Source organism: Corvus hawaiiensis, chromosome 9 (genome assembly GCF_020740725.1).
Source record: "Corvus hawaiiensis isolate bCorHaw1 chromosome 9, bCorHaw1.pri.cur, whole genome shotgun sequence".
NCBI classification, from domain to species: Eukaryota; Metazoa; Chordata; class Aves; order Passeriformes; family Corvidae; genus Corvus; species Corvus hawaiiensis.
The window spans coordinates 163,359-178,792 of record NC_063221.1 but is presented as its reverse complement, the minus strand read 5'-3'; the positions used below and the strand labels follow the sequence as shown (position 1 = coordinate 178,792).

Below are 15,434 nucleotides of genomic sequence, written 5' to 3'. Positions count from 1 at the left end.
GGCCTTGAACACTTCCAGGGAGGGAGCATCCACCACCTCTCTGGGCAACCTGTGCCAGTGTTTTACCACCTGTTTTTGGCCAACTTAAACTCTGCCCCTGGCTGAGCAAGCAGGGCTGTCCCCTGCCAAGAGGGCCGAAGCAGCATGCTGCCCTGTTCCAAGCCCATCCCAAGAGCTTGGCTGTGTGTTTATTTCCAGGAGCCAGAGGTTAGGGAGTTTCAAAGAGTGCAGCCCTCTAACCGTGGCAGCTACCTTCCCGTGGACACTCAGGACCATGCTGTCTCTGGGAGGGCCTCCTCCATGCCTCGTCTCACTGTGGATCCCCAGGTAAAACCAAGCAAAGCCCCCACAGGTGCTGGGTCTGATCAAAGCCTGCCAGGTAACAATGGGGATTCTCCCTTTGCTGAGCCCTGTGGCATCCCCAGCATCCCGATATTGGAGCTTCTCCCATTCTTTGGGGCGCTGCACAAGTAGGAGAGCTGCTGTTCCCCTAAAAGGGGAACACTGGCAACAGGGAGCAGCCTGGGGGATCCATCTCCTGGCTCACAGGGGAGGTCCATGGTGTGGAGCAGGACCATGGAGGCAGCAGGTTCCCCCCATGGTGGGATGCCCCCTCCTTTCCTCCAGCCCTGGGCACTGGCTGAGGTTTGAGGAGCCCCAGCTCAGCTGTCAGATGACCACAGGTGATTAAACGCCTCTGTCCTTTCCCATTGTCCCAACACATGCACTTCTCTGTCTGTCCAGGGGAACCCAGGCCGCATCTCACCTCCTCATCTGTCTGCCTAGTTTTTCTGTTGTTCTGTCCCGTGCTCAGCCTCCACCAAGACACAGATGTTTTTTGGGGTTTGGTGTTGCTGTGAAGTCTCTGGGTCTGCTTTCTCACAGAGGTGCTGGTGCAGGCACCAAGTCCTAGTGTGGCACTTTGCGGGGGTGTGAAGAAAAAGGGAGCCTTTGTCTCATGGGCTTTCTTGGCCATTCAGCAGCAAAGGAGATGACCAGAAGGAGGGGATGGGAGCAGGAAAGGTCAGAGGAGATGGAGAACAGCCTGAGGCTGCAGCAGCAAAGAGCTGCTAGAATAAAGCAAAGGAAGTATGGGAGGAGGTGATGTTTTCCCCGTAATATGTGAAAACACAGGCTGGAATGAGGGGAGAGAGTAGGAAGGAGAAGCATGTGAGGGAGAAGGAAAAGGAAAGGGAAGATAAAGCAACGGCGTGAGCGGGGAGATAGGGAATGAGTGCAAGGGAAAGGGATGGGGATGTGGGAATAAAGGAAGAGTAGGGAGGCGTGTGGAAAAGTGGTGGCAGCTGGAAAAATGAACACAGAGTGAGGGGCACTGGAGGACCCCTCTCTGTCAGTAATCTTTACAATGATTGCTCCTCTTGACCCTGTTTTCCAGGCGGGGAGGGATGCTGGGGAAGCAACCTTGGGGGCAATGGTCTGGTACCCTCCATGGCCCCACACACAGGGGGAGGTGCTGCTGCTCTCCCCCCAGCGCCTGGGCTTGGATCTGGGCCCTGGCTTTGCTTGCGCAGCACAGCTCCAGCCGGCCGGGGAAGGGGAGCCCACGAGCACCAAGGCTAAACCCCGCTCTCCTCCCACCCCTGATTTGTGCAGAGATTATCTGGGGGGGCTGTTCTTGGGCTGGCTGCCCCCCACCCCATATCTCCCCATCCCACAGGGTGGTGATCCCCGTGGTGGGGGTGAACTGGTCATTCTTGACTGCTGAGGCCTCCAGCCCTGCCTGGTGCTAATGCTGTCCCCGGCTGGCCGGGGTTGCTTGCAGGTGGTGACAGACACCAGCTCCATGCGGAGATCGTTCTCCACCATCCGGGACAAGCGGCCCAACAGCTCCTGGCTGGATGAGTTCTCCATGGAGCGCAGCAGCGAGAACACCTACAAGTCCCGCCGGCGCAGCTACCACTCCTCGCTCCAGCTGTCCGCCCGGCGCCTCAATGCTGACTCGGGTGAGCCCAAAAATCCCCAAAAAACCCTCCAGCTGAGCATTCCCTGATGCTGCAGAGGGTTTGGTGGGGACTGACGTGGGCGTCTTTCAGGCCACCGGTCCGAGGGGCACCGCTCGGGCAGGGAGCGGGGCCGATCCAAAGAGCGCAAGCACCTGCTGTCCCCTGACATCTCCCGCTGCAACTCTGAGGAGAGGAGTCCCCAGGCACATGAGGAGTCACCGGAGCGGCGGCGCGAGTCCCGGTCACCCAGCGAGGGCAGGTCACAGACACCCAGCAGGCAGGTAGGTGACAGAGACCCCTTCCTAAGCACAAAGGGAAACACAGAAAAAGCTCCTTGCCAAAACCAGGAAGATAAGCCCCAATTCTGGGAGCTCTGAACCGTCTCATCTCTTGCTTGTGGCACGTCTGTGTCCCCCTGTGAGCTGCCCAGGTTGGGGCTGCTCGGGCACCCTGCAGAGCATTTGGGGACAGGGGTGGATCTAATGCTGATCCTCTTGCCACTACGGCATCCACTCCCTGCCAAGGTCAAGGTGTCCCAGCAACACCTGGAAGTGCCACTCAAACCTTGAGTGGGCTTGAAGCCATCCATGGAGATGTCACCCACGGAGAGCAGCAGCTGGCGAGCTATCAGCTCTTCCTTCACCAGGTTTGGGGGTGCTTTTTGCTTTTGACCACCAAAAGCATGGAATCATAGAATATCTTGAGTTGGAACAGAGCACAGGGATCATCGAAGTCCAACTCTTGGCCCTGAACAGGACAGCCTCAAGAATCCCACCGTATGCCTGAGAGCATTGTCTGAATGCTTCTTGAGCTCTGTCAGGCTGGTGCTGTGACCGCTTCCCTGGGGAGCCTTTTCCAATGCCTGACCACCATCTGAGTGAAGAGCCTTTTCCTAATATCCAACCTAAAGCTCCCCTGACACAGCTTCATGCTGTTCCCTTGGGTCCTGTTACTGGTCACCGCAGAGATCAGTGCCTGCCCCTCAGCTTCCCTTTGTGAGGAAGCTGCAGACCACGATGAGCTCTGCCCTCAGCAGGCATCGTCCTGTTCCCTGGGGCAGACCCCGAGGCAGGGATGGGGCAGAATCCTCCATTCAGGAGGGAGGATTCTACGGGGAGCCCAGGGTGGGGAGGGCGGGTGTGTGGTGTGGTGCTGCCTGTTGCCCCTGCACAGCGTGTCCCGATGCGTTGCAGGGCATGGGCTCCCTGAGCGAAAGCTCCATCCCCTCCATCTCGGACACCAGCACGCCCCGGCGAGGCCGCCGCCAGCTGCCGCCGGTGCCCCCCAAGCCGCGCCCCCTCCTGTCCTACGCCTCCATGCTGCGGCACGCCGGGGACACCTCTCCGCCCGCCGACGAGAGCGAGGGGGGCTCGCCGCTCCTCTCCTCCACCCTGGATCCCAACACGGCCGGCCCGGCCGAGTCTTCCAGCTCCCCGGCGGGGAAGCAGAGCCGGCAGTCCACCCCGCAGCGCTACATCTCGGAGCCCTACCTGGCGCTGCACGACGACTCGCACGCCTCAGACTGCGGTGAGGAGGAGACGCTCACCTTCGAGGCGGCCGTGGCCACCAGCCTCGGCCGCTCCAACACCATCGGCTCGGCGCCGCCGCTGCGGCACAGCTGGCAGATGCCCAATGGGCACTACCGGCGGCGGCGGCGAGGGGCAGCGCAGGGCGTCATGTGCGGGGCCAGCATCGACGTGCTCAGCGACACCGAGGAAGACGACAAGTGCTAGAAGCTGCCCCCCCGACCCGACCCCACCTCGGCTGCCCCCCGCCCTGCCCCTCTCCAATGCATGCTCTTCGCCACGCCTGGGAATGAAACTCAACCAAAAGCAAACGCAGGGGAAAAGGAGAAAAAAGAAAAAAATCCAAACCGACCGGAATGGAGGGGAAAGGAAAAGAAAAAAAAAAAAAAACAGAAAAAAGAAAAGAAACGAAAAAAAGGTCTTTGTGCAAAAAAAAAATTAAAATCTGTCGACTTTCATTTATTACTATCACTTTTTTTTTCTGCACAGAGAAGCATTTGATGGGCGGCAGAGCAGCCCGGCCGAGCTTGTGTGCTGGGGGACAAGGGAGAGCACCCCCCCCCCCGGCCGCAGCACCTCTCCCTGCCCCAAGACGGACCCCCGGGAAAGCTCATCCCGATGGTTTTTTGCTTCCTATGGCCGGAGAGTCCCAGCAAAGGGATGCAAGGGGCCCCCTTTGCTCTGTTGCTTGGACTTGTTGCTGCTGTGGCTTTGAATTACCCTCCCTCAGGGTCTCATCCTGCCTGGAAAAGGGGCAAGATGTGACGGCGGGGTGCAGGGGATGAGGGGTTGGGATGCACCCAGACAGACCAGAGCAGCTCTGCCTGCCAGAGGAGGGAAAACTGGTTTGTACTGGGGTTGGGGGGCTCAGTGCTGCCGAATGTATCCTGTCTCCCACCGACATATATTTATTTATATACGGAGAACTTTAGGTGTGCCTGTGTGTGTATATACGGGGTGTGTGTGTATATATATTTATATGCTGTATATATAAAGATATACACATACATAGATTTGTTCTAATCATCTGACAATGCTGGGGAGCCCCCTGGGGCTCCTGCTGCCTGCACCCACTTTGGTGGGGGCAGGATCAAGCCTCCCCGGGGGGCTGCTGTGCACCCGTTGCTGTAGCAGAGCATTAGGAATGTCACCTTGCTCCCTCTCCCAGGTGTTTCCAGCAGTGGGAATTGCATTTTCTCTGTTAGAGATGGCTGTGGCGAGGACTCCTTGGGAGCTCAGCTGCTGGCAGTGCCTGTGGGAGTGGGATGCCCAAGGGATGAGGACAGGGCTGTCCCCGGGAGTACGGCTCACTTGGCACTAGCAGTGCCAAGGGGGTGATGGCAAACCTCTCAGAGGCCTCTTTGCTGTGTGTTCCCAGGAAAAGAAGATATCCATGTCCGCAAGGGAGCGAAGATGTTGTGCGTGCATGAGGTACCTTAAGATCTGTCCTCCTGGCAGAGGAGTCTGGCTTTGGCACCACCCCTGCCTCAGTTTTCCCTGCAGCCATGGCCTGTGCCCTCTCCCAGGGCCTGGGACCCCTTTGGAGAAGGACTGCCATGGGGGACTGGGTGTGCAAACCCCATGGCACCGGTGTGGGAGCAGGTGGGTGTCTGAGAGCTGGGGGGACCTTGGGGAAGGAGCATTGTCCGGGGGATGAGCAGGGAGGCTCAGCCCTCCTGCAAACACTGAAAATGCAGAACAGGGCCCCCTTCCAGCACTGGTCATTAATTAATCTGGTAATTATGTGCTGTCAGCTCTTAATGATACATGCTGTGGGTGCAGTGCTGTGCCTGCCAGCCTGGGAAATGCTGCTGGTGGCCTGTGGTGCCAGGTGGCTCACCCTCGTGATTAGTGGTGTGTTTCTGCTATGAGTTGTGTCTGTCGTCAGCCTGAGCATGGTCCTGGGGAGCTGGAGGGTGCAGTGCTGTTGGAGCTTCAGGGAACGGCTTGCTCTGTGGGCTGGGGTATGGTCGGTGCGTTTGGATCAGCCGTGGTCATGTGTGGAGATGGGACATTGGGATGGGCAGGGAAAGGCAGCACAGCCCTCATCCTGCCCTTCCTCCTGCCCATGGCTTTGCTTTCCTCCAGGTTGTTGTCGTCTGGGTCCTTGGGGCTGTTGTCCAGCTGAGCAGCAGCTCTGGCCAGGCTTTGCTTTGGTCCTGGATAGCTCATGTCTTCTTTGACCGAAAGATGCTATGGGCACAAACTGCCCGGCTCCTGCATGTGCAGATCAGCCCCTGCCCTGATCGCTTTGTGAGCTCCTCTGAAGGAGCTCTGCTTTGTGAGAAGCAAATCCCACTGGCTCCGAAGGCTTCCTGCTCCAGGGCTCGTGCATGGACCAAACCCCCTCATTCTGATGGGCAAAGTGCCCTCCGCGTACCCACTTACAGGGCCCAAAGCTTCTCCTGCTTCCAATGGTCCCTGCTGGTGGGTGGCACCTCTTCTGTCCCTGCTAACCCTGTGCTTCCCAAACAGACACTTCCACCTGCCCAGGGATCCAAAAATTCCACAGGCAGCCCTCTCCATGGCTTTGGCTCAGATCCTCCATCCGCCCTCTCAGCTCTTGGGGAAAAACTATGTCCCGTGCAGCTGTGGGGAAGGTCTCTGGTGCTGGCTGGGGACACGGGCATCACCTGTTCCCTTCCAGCTATCTGTGAGCAGTTTGTGCCTTCACCCTGTAGCTGCTGGATCGTTGCTCCCTGTGGCGGAATTTGGGAGAGCCGGGTCTGACGGGCAGCGTGGGATCACATGGGATCGGGGACCAGGGACGTGGTGGTGCTGGGGGCCGGGGAAGGTGATGCCGTACCTGCTCTAAATAGAGGTGTCGGTATCGTCTCCTTCTAAATGCGGAAGGGCGTCTGACAATGCGCCGGGCTCTGAGTAAGAGCCCGCAGGGAGGGGCGGAGGCGGCTTTTTGTGTCTGTGCCTGGCGTGTGGGAGGGAGGCAGCGATGCTCTCGAAGCGGGGGCATGTTTCATGCGGATTTCGAGCTTTTTGGGCGCTTTTCTTCCCTCAGCCCCGGCATGGGGCCGGCGAGCGGTGTTGGCGATGCTTCACAGCGGTGGCACAGGCTGGGGCACAGCCCCCGGGGCGTACCCGCGCTGGCACCGGGCTGCAGTGTCCGAACCTGAGCTTTTTGGCATGTCAGCCCTGTGCTTAACTAACGTACAGAAACTGTGTGAAACAAAACAGACCCCCTTTTTACCCGGGAAGGGTCCAAAAATGCCCCGCTTCTGTCTCCCCTGAAGCAGCCACAGTGCTGCTCCCGCGGTGGGGGGACAGGCAGGGACCTGCGGGGAGGAGGCGGCACCTCCACAGCGCGCATCTGAAACCAAAAACAACCCCCAGGAGTACCACGGGAAGGACTGTGCCCAGGGGGGAAGCAAACCAGCCCCAAGGCCCCATTGCAGCCTGTGCCTTGCTTTTCAAGGCGCTGGACTCGGCTTTGCTGCTGCACAATCTCTCCTCTGTGGATTTTTGGACATTTCCTCAACCTCCCGTACACCAAGACTGCCACTGCGCTCGCCGTCGGCGGTTGCTGGCCACGGGGGGCAAGATGGGAAGGGGGGGGATGTATTTCAACCTCTGCCTGCTTAGGACATGCCCTGCTCAGGCAGGAGTTCACCAGTAGCATGCAACTGGTTCCCAGTTCGGTGCTGGGACTGGACTCAAAGCCCTGCAAAGCTCCTGGGGGGGCCGTAGTGGGTGTGCGAGGAGGTGTGGCAGCCCTGGCACACAGAGCCCCACTGTCCCCTCCAGGCTGGCTGTTCCAGCACCATCCTCCTGTCCCCCCAGGAGGCCTTGGATGGCAGAGCCCCCCAGGTGCGGGGCTGGTGTCTCCTGGGACTGTAGGAGGGTGGGTGGGAGATGCTCTGTCTTCATCCCCCAGGCTCTGGGTGGGATGTTGTAACATAACCTGCTCGTTTGGACCCAAACGGGGAACCGAGCTGACCACCAACAATGTACAACTCCTCAATGTTTTTTGTCAAAAAGGAAAGAAAAATAAAACCTTGTTGTAAAGAACCGCTGCAGACCTGGTCTCATTGGCACCCCTCCGTGCTGGTGGGGCTGCGAGGACTCTGGGCATAGTGATGGACCCCTGCAAAAGGTCCCCATGGCAGGGAGGGGGAGGCACACAGCCTGTGCTGGCAGTGCCATCACGTGGGATGGGGTGTTCCACACCCCCAGGCAGGGTGGGGGGCTGTGGAGGAGAGGGGCAGGGAGGGTATTTCAGATATCCTGGGGTTGTTGTGACTCACACCTGGCTGCTTCGAGATACAGGGGCTGAGGGGTACTGGGGTCTGGGGGAGCTGGGGGAGCCAGGGCCAGAAGCCTGAGGAGCTGTTAATGGTGGCATTGCAGCAAACTCGCCAGGGGAAGCCAAGAGCATCACGGTTCATCACGGTGAAGGAATGCAAGGGAGCACCAGCCTGCACACTGAGCTTGGAAACCCTGCTGGCATCCGTGGCTGTGGGGGATCCAAACAGCTTGGCCACCCCTTCACACCTGCACCCAAGAGATGTCAAGTGGATGCAGATGCTGTTGCCTGGCCCAAAGCTTGTGGGTGAGTTGTCAAGCAAAGATGCTGAAGTCACATCTTACACTCCTTTTCCGGTGGAAGTGTTTAAAGCATGACAAGTTCTCCAGCAGCCAGAGGTGAGGCAGCAGCGTGTGGTAGCCTCCAGGCTGAGCACGGGTGACAGGAATGGTTTATGGCTTTTCAAGAGCACTCTCCCTTCTCCCAGTGCTGTGCCAAGAAAGGCTCAGGGAAGGATGAAGGCAGTCACCTTGTCTGGACCACCTTGAGCTGAGCTTTACTCTGTGTGTCCCACGTGCTGCTGCTCCTCTCTGTGTGGTGCCACCAAGGACTAAGCCCAAATGTTATGACCTGTAGGAACTGGTTTTATCCTGCCCTTCACTTTGTGCAAATTTCCTTTTATTTCCCAAATGCTGACAGATTTGGTTTCCACTTCTTTGGCTCATGAAGTGATAAAAAGTTTTCAGTGGGAAGTGTAGAGTTCCAGGAGATGGCCCAGCTTTGAGAGCACTTCCTGAAGCGATGAATGCAGTGACAGCCCAGCATTTTTTCAGGCTGGGAAGTAAGTTCCCATTTTATAGCCAAAAAAGTGATCTGCAGCCCTGACTGTGGGGAAGGCTCTGCAGGGTGGTGATGCCACCTTCATTGCTGAGGGCTTTGCAGTAGTGTTGGAAGCTGTTTGAGGAGAGGATGTCCTCCTGTGTGGGCCAGAAGTGCTGCATCAACATTCTTTGAAGTGACTTAAGTATGAGCTGCTCCAAGGCTCTGAAAGCCTTTGGAGCATACAGGTCTCTGATGGACATCCCATGGAACCCCACCTGGGATGCTCGTACCAGGATGAGTGGTGAATGTAGCCACTTGAGTGCTTGACCACCTCTACCACATTTCCCAAAATCCCCTAAAATATCTGGGACCATGAAGAAGACACCCAGAGAAATGCAGAGGCAGAGCTTCACCCTTGCAAGGGAAACTGGTGCTGCAAAATGGGGAGCGTTCACTGTTGGAGAGCCAGAGCTCTGCCTGGCAGGCACAGAGGCTAAAAAAAGCCCCTTGACAAATGGAACAGAAAGGTTAAAATTATCTGTACATCATCTGAATAACAATGGCAATGCAGATTGTACCTGCTTATAATAGCTCCAGGAGACAGGGGATAAGTTGGGAACAAAAGTACCCCAGAAACAGATGCTGCTGGCGCGCGGCTGCCAGAAGTGCCAGGGCTGCTCCTCCTTGAGGAGCCGCTGGGGACAGGACCACCAGAGCCCAAAAACCTGGTCTGTGTGTGCTCCCTTCACCTTGCCCTGTGTGCTCCAGAACCCTTCCAGCCCCCAGTCCCAGCAGAGCTGCCCAGAGCAGTCCCAGCCCCCGGTACCAGCATTGCAGCAAGCGCTGTGCATGGCCTGTCTTACATCCAGGTACCTTGGGGACACGAACAGTCCTTTTCTCAGACAGCTGCAGATCATCACCCTGTAACCTGGCTTTTCCTCCTGGGAAATGACCCTTCCTGGGAAGAAGCCTCATCATACTGGATTTCTTTCTCTCTGTCTCTGCCCCGCTTTCCTCCTGCAAAGCCAAATGAAGGCCTATGGCACCGGTGCATCGGTAGCTCTGCAGGCACTGGCTCTTTCCTAAAGGCTTCCTGGGTTATTTTATAGGCAGGATGTCAGCAATTTTGCATTCCTGCTAGGGAATCCTGGCTCTGGTCCTTTGGTCAAACACCTGGTGGTGACCATGCTCAGTCCTCCAGCAAAACAAGGGAAACTTGGCTGTAAGGCTGCTGGAGACAAACCCAAGTCCCTTGGAGGTGGAAAGGACAGAGGAGGGGACAGGAACTTGAAAGAATGAAACCTTTTCTCTTCCTTTTTGCAGTCCTAGCAAGGTGTTTAAAATCCATCCGTTCAAGGATGAGGGGGCAGGGTTTGCTCCCACTGGGGGCACAGCTGATGGCTCAGATTGGAGACGCCGGGGTGGCTCTCGTCCGCCTCCTTCCCTTTCCTTCCTCTGGTGGCACTTACGAGCACACCAAGGATGTGTGTGGGCTCTGAAGTGGGGCTGGTGCTTACTCACACCAGGAGCCACGTGGAGCTGCCGGCTGGTGGGCTGGCAGCACCGACAGTTCCTTGGGACAGCATTCCCCCATGGATGAGCATCCCCCTGACAAACAGCCCCTGCTCCTTTCCAGAACCACCGTGTTCCCCAGGGAAGTGGTAAGTGCTCACAAGGATTGTCCTGAAGGGCTGGAACAGCCTGGCCTGGCTCAGCACCTCTATTTTTTGTTCTTCTCATTTATTTCTGTCTCTTGACGCTGATCTGCCTGGCTCAGTGATGTAGTGCTGCACATCTGCACTGGCCGTACTTGCCAGGCCCCACAGGGAGCAGGGGGTCTGGCAAGTAGGTGAAATCCCATGGAATTCCCTGGAAATTGGCCCCTACCAGTGCACAGAAGAGCCAGATGGTACATGCTGTCTCCCAGAAGGTTTTTGGAAGCTCTTTTGTGTCACCTTTGGCTTTACAGGCAGCAGGGAGCAAGGGGATGGGCAGGGCTGGTCTCCCCCCTGCCTCTTCCATGGCTCGTCTTGTCTCAGTACCCACAACCTCATCTCCTGCTGAAACTCCACTGAGCTGCAAAGAGCCCACTGTTCATTTGACTTTGCTATTTCTGTGTAGATAATTAAAAATAACCCCAAACCAACACAAGTCTGGCTTCTAAATGAACGCCAAAAGCATGAATTGCTCTCCTTTCCCAGCCTTTTCTCATTTCCTTTCCCTCTCCCCAAAACAGGGCTCTCCAGGTGTCCCTGGCATTGGGCAGTTGGGTCCTGGGAGAGCTGGGCAAGTGGGTGGAAACCAAGCAGCGGTGATTTGCAGCCAAAATCACCCCAAATCTCCCTCTGTGCTCAGCTTGAAGACATTGCAGGGCTGAGCTGGGTGTCCCTGCAGTGTCCTGGTGCATTGATGAGCTGCCCTAGGGACCCTGGCACGGGTGTGACACAGCCGGTGGGCAGCTCCAGACTTCAGCAGAGGTACCAGCAATGCTTGGGGTGCAAGGGGAGGGATCAGGGATAAGGATGGGTTATTTTTCAAAGCCAGGCCTAAGCCAGACTCTCTCTCCCTCCCACACACACTCCCCTGGGACTCAGTCAATTTATGGAGCACTCTGCCATAGATGATGTGATCTTCAGATTGGTTTTTGCAGATCTACATCATGGCCATCATGAATGATGAGAGGAGCTTTGGGTTTTTTTCTTTCCAAAAGGGAAAGAGCAGAGAAGAAAATAAATCCCAGGTTATCTTTCCCAGCATTTTTTATTTCCCTATGGCATCTGGGCAAATAAGGGGGCTCTGTGCATCTCTGGGTCCTTTGGGTGAGGGATGCAATGTGCACGACCATCAGCCAGAGCCACAAGTCCCAGCTGCCCCTTCCCTTGGCCTCTGAAGTGTTGACAGGGGCCTGCAAATATCCTTATTTCACTGATAATTTACTTCGGGGGGAAAAAAGTGCAATTAAGCTTCGTTTTTGTAGGTTTTCCTCACTGATCAAAGGGTGGCCCCCATTTACACAGACATAATTTTTTCAGGACTTGTCCCAGCTTGAGCCCCTCTTCCTCCAGCATGTGATATTGTGCTGGATCAGCAAGTCTCACCTCCTTAACAGCCAGGAGCGCATTAGGAAACCAGCGTGAGCTGTGCGAAGGAGCTGTGAATTAGCAGAGCCTCCCCTGCCCCTTGGCAAAGGCTCGTCTTACACCTCCCAGCAGGAATAGCTGCAGCTGCCTACTGCAGCAGGAGCGAGAGCGCAGCGGGTGCGATGGGGGGAGGCGACGGGACAAGCAGGGATCCTGCACCTTCTCAAGGACGCGGCCCCGGGGCACGGCCACTCTGCCACCCCCAGCCGGGATGTCCCACCGGCCCCGGGAACGGCGGCTCTGCTGTGGCCCCGTGCCCCCGCGGTGGACGGATCATCCCTCTGCAAGGACAAACATCCTCGTCCCCAGGATCACTCAGAGGTGGAAGACGCTCCACTAGATCAGAGAGCAGGGAAGGAGAGCAAGGAAAGGGGCAAAATAAAAAAGGCAGAAAAAGCCCACACGCTCCTCTTTGCTGCTTGGGGACATTTTTGTGATGAATGTTGGCAAATCCCTGCTTTGTCCGGTGCTGGTTTGGGAAGAGGGACATCTTCCCACTTCCAACTCAGCAGCGCCGGAGGGCAGGAAGACCTACGGCAGATGGGATTAGCAGTCACACGTGCCGCCGCTCTCTCCTTGCTTTAGCCTCTTTTTTCCCTGCCCTGACTCCTCGAGCAGGTCTTCAGCCTGGGCTAACGACAGTGATTTGGTGCTTGACACAATTGGCTCCTTCTCGCGTCTGTGGGAGGCTGGTGGGTGTTCAAACACACCCGCCCAGAGGGTTCTGAGCAAGGCTGGCTTTCCTCTGCATTGTGCCCAGGAGTATGCCACCAGGAAAGCCTCTCTGGGTGCTGGAGAGCCCAGCAGCTCTCAGGGGAAAGGCCTTTTGCATTGTCACCTCTGGCCGTGAAGCTGCTGCTGCCGCCCTCAGAACCTCTGCCTCTATCACCCCCCTTCGGAATGTTGTCAAAGCAAGCAGGCTGCAGGAAATGGTTGAAGAAGGAGATTTTGTGGATAAACTCTGAAGCCTCTGCTGGAATTAGCTGTTCCCAGACCCTGATGCTTTGGAGGCAGAGCTGCTAGCACCGAGTGTGACTCTCAGCTGAGGGCTTGGTGCCAGCTCCAAGCTGTGATGCCCATTCCTATGTCAGCAGGGTGGGGATGCTGCAGTGCCCAGGTGTAGCCTGTAAATCACCTCTGAAATAGCAATGGTGGGGCTGAGCAGCTCTTCCCGCCCCTCTCCTGAGGGATTTGCAGCCCCTCCCTGCAGAGATGGGTCTGTCCTTTGGCCGGGACAGGCTTCCACCATCCCCCAGGTCCAGCTCACAGGTGGGAAACGAAGGCATGAGATTAAAGGGCTGAGAAAAACAGTTCTCAGGGGGCTGGGCATTACTCCTCTGGTCTTGACAGGAGCTGGTTTTGCTGCCTGAATGTTTTAATTTTGTTTTATAGAGTTCCCCCCTGTAGAAACCCTTTTTTGCCCTGCTTGTAGGAGTTTAGGAGGCTTTCAGTCAGGGCTGTTCTTGGTGGGGTTGAGATGCTGCCCCATTTTCCCCGGGGCTCTCCCTGTCCCCCGGACCAGGCTCTGCACCAAGGGAAAGAGTTTCAGCCCTGTTTTGGCGCACAAGTGACTACAGCTCCAGTGAATTAACTCAGAGATGTTATTACAGACTATGAGGACAGGTCAGGTTTCAGTCTGGGAAGGAAAAGCGGGTAAGTGATGCCCTACAATCATCTCTTGGATGCAAATGGGCTAAGGAATAGGCTTTTTTTTCAATATTCTGCCCCTTTTCTGGGCTCACAGTGAAGGGGGATGGTTCTGCCACTCCTGTGCAGCACTGCAGGCACGAGGGAGATGGGAGGATGCTGTCCCACAGGCTGGGGAACGGGAGAGGCTCCAGCAGCACCAGGAAGGAGTCTGGCTCTTCTCCCAACAACAAAAACTTATTTTAGCTGGGAAATTGGAGGTCAGGAGGGCTAGACAGACCTCCCAGGCTGAATTTCACAGCCCTGAGTAGAAGTGGTTGATTTTGCCAGTGCTGCCATACGGAGACGCGCTGTAGACGGAGAACACTGTATCCTCTGTTCCTGACAAACGCCTGTCAGGACAGCTTGAATATAAAGCAGGGTCTTAGGCAGCAGGGAGCTTATTTACTGTTTGCAATTCCTGGTTCTTTGTAGGCCATCAGGACCTCCAGAAGGCTAAAGCAAAGCTCTTGTGTGCACAGCAGGAATGCAGAGCCCCAGGCTGGGTCCTGCAGGGGAGGAAGCCGAGCCATAGTGTGTTGGCATCCATGTCATGAGGAGGCAGGCAGGCACAGAGGATGGCAGAGGTATTCCTGTGAGGGACCTGGACTGGACGGACCTGGTGTTGCCTGGTCCTGATGCCAAGAAGTCATGTAATAATGCTGGTGGCCAAGCCACCAACCTCCCCACCCTGGTGTCAATGCCAAGATATGCTGCAGAGAGGAGAGAGAGCTTCTTTTTGCCAGTGTCATCAAGGAGGGAACCTCCTGGGCATCCTCCTCCTGTTCAGCTCCCCCTGGTCCCCACTATTTTCTCCTGTGCCCTCAGAGAAAGGTTTTCCTCTGAGCAGGGTCACACCCTGGCAGTGTCCATCAGCCCCCCTTGGCCTTGGCAGAGGGAGAAGTGAGACAGGCAGGACCGAGGGGACAGCTGAGAGGCGAGCAGTAAAACTGCACTCAGATTTATTTCGAGATGCAGCTGGGATTTTATCTCATGTCTATTCCTGTGCTCTGTGCCTGATGCTGCGGCGTGTGAGGACAGATGTGAAATGTGGCTCCAGAAAATGCATCTCTGCTTAGGGCATGGGAGTAGCAAAACCTCCCTTGAACAGCCATGTTTTAATTTGCACTTCCAGGGCTCTGGCGGAATGCTGAGTCCTATGGTGTACTCAGCAGTGGAGGCACTACATGGCCATGAGTTGCTATACCTCTGTTTTATGGGGGCAATTTGGGCAGCTGCCAGACTCAATAACTCTCCCAGTGTTATCCCAGCAGTGATGGTGGCTTGGGAACCGGGGAGTGAACCAGCTGGGGGGATTTCTTTAGTGGGTTTTTGGCTATGAATCCAAACCTCAACTTGGCTTGGCTGGTGGAATTGGCTACGACACAGGATTAAATGTCACTGTGCCACCAAACGAGTGACGGGTGTAAGAAGGGAGGGAGGGCATAATCAAAAGGGAGGGGAGAAAGAAGCAGGGCTGGTGGTGACCCATGAAAACCCATCCTAAGAAAAAAAGTCCCTGGGAGCATGAGGATGAAAGGAGGGAGCTGCAACCTAACAGCTTTTCATTAATAGAGCTGTGGTGCTCATGTGGTCACGGTGACAGATCACAGAACCACAGAATGCTCTGGGTTGGAAGGGACCTTCCAAGCCCCCTGCCAGGGGAAGGAACACCTTCCACTAGACCAGGTTGCTCAGAGCCCTGTCCGGCCTGGCCTGGAACACTTGCAGGAATGGGATGCAAGATGCCTGCAAGGTGCTGTCACTTTTGCACCAAAAGCTCTCTCGGTGCTGCTCTGAGGCTGTCAGGAAGGCCCGGGCTGCCTGGTGCTGTGTGCTGCAGTGACAGCCTGCCTCTCAGTGGGGACAGGGATCCTGGGGGCGAGGCCATCTGGATGCACAGGAGGACACAGCCTTTGCTCCCTGAAACGTGTCAGCTCAGGGTGGAAGAAGCAAATCCTATTTTATGGAGGCACAAACAGCTCCATCAATGGAAGAAGGAGACTGTCCTAGAGGTGATACCGAGCCCTGAGCATCC

The 15,434-nt window shown here is 56.4% G+C and overlaps 1 protein-coding gene across 8 annotated transcripts in view; it reads left to right on the top strand.

Moving 5' to 3' along the window:
- The window catches only part of CACNA1E (calcium voltage-gated channel subunit alpha1 E), a 129,691-nt gene extending 125,832 nt beyond the window's left edge, over positions 1–3,859 (top strand). For 4 of the 8 annotated variants that reach the window (XM_048312163.1, XM_048312162.1, XM_048312159.1 and 1 more), the window contains 4 exons: positions 199–327; positions 1,784–1,964; positions 2,055–2,245; positions 3,158–3,859. In XM_048312163.1, coding sequence (XP_048168120.1) covers positions 199–327; positions 1,784–1,964; positions 2,055–2,245; positions 3,158–3,697 — 1,041 coding nt within the window. In that variant the 3' untranslated portion in view covers positions 3,698–3,859. The remainder of the gene's footprint in view (positions 1–198; positions 328–1,783; positions 1,965–2,054; positions 2,246–3,157) is intronic. The other 4 variants (XM_048312168.1, XM_048312165.1, XM_048312167.1 and 1 more) reach the window with 1 other exon arrangement.
- The last annotated feature ends 11,575 nt before the right edge of the window (positions 3,860–15,434 follow it).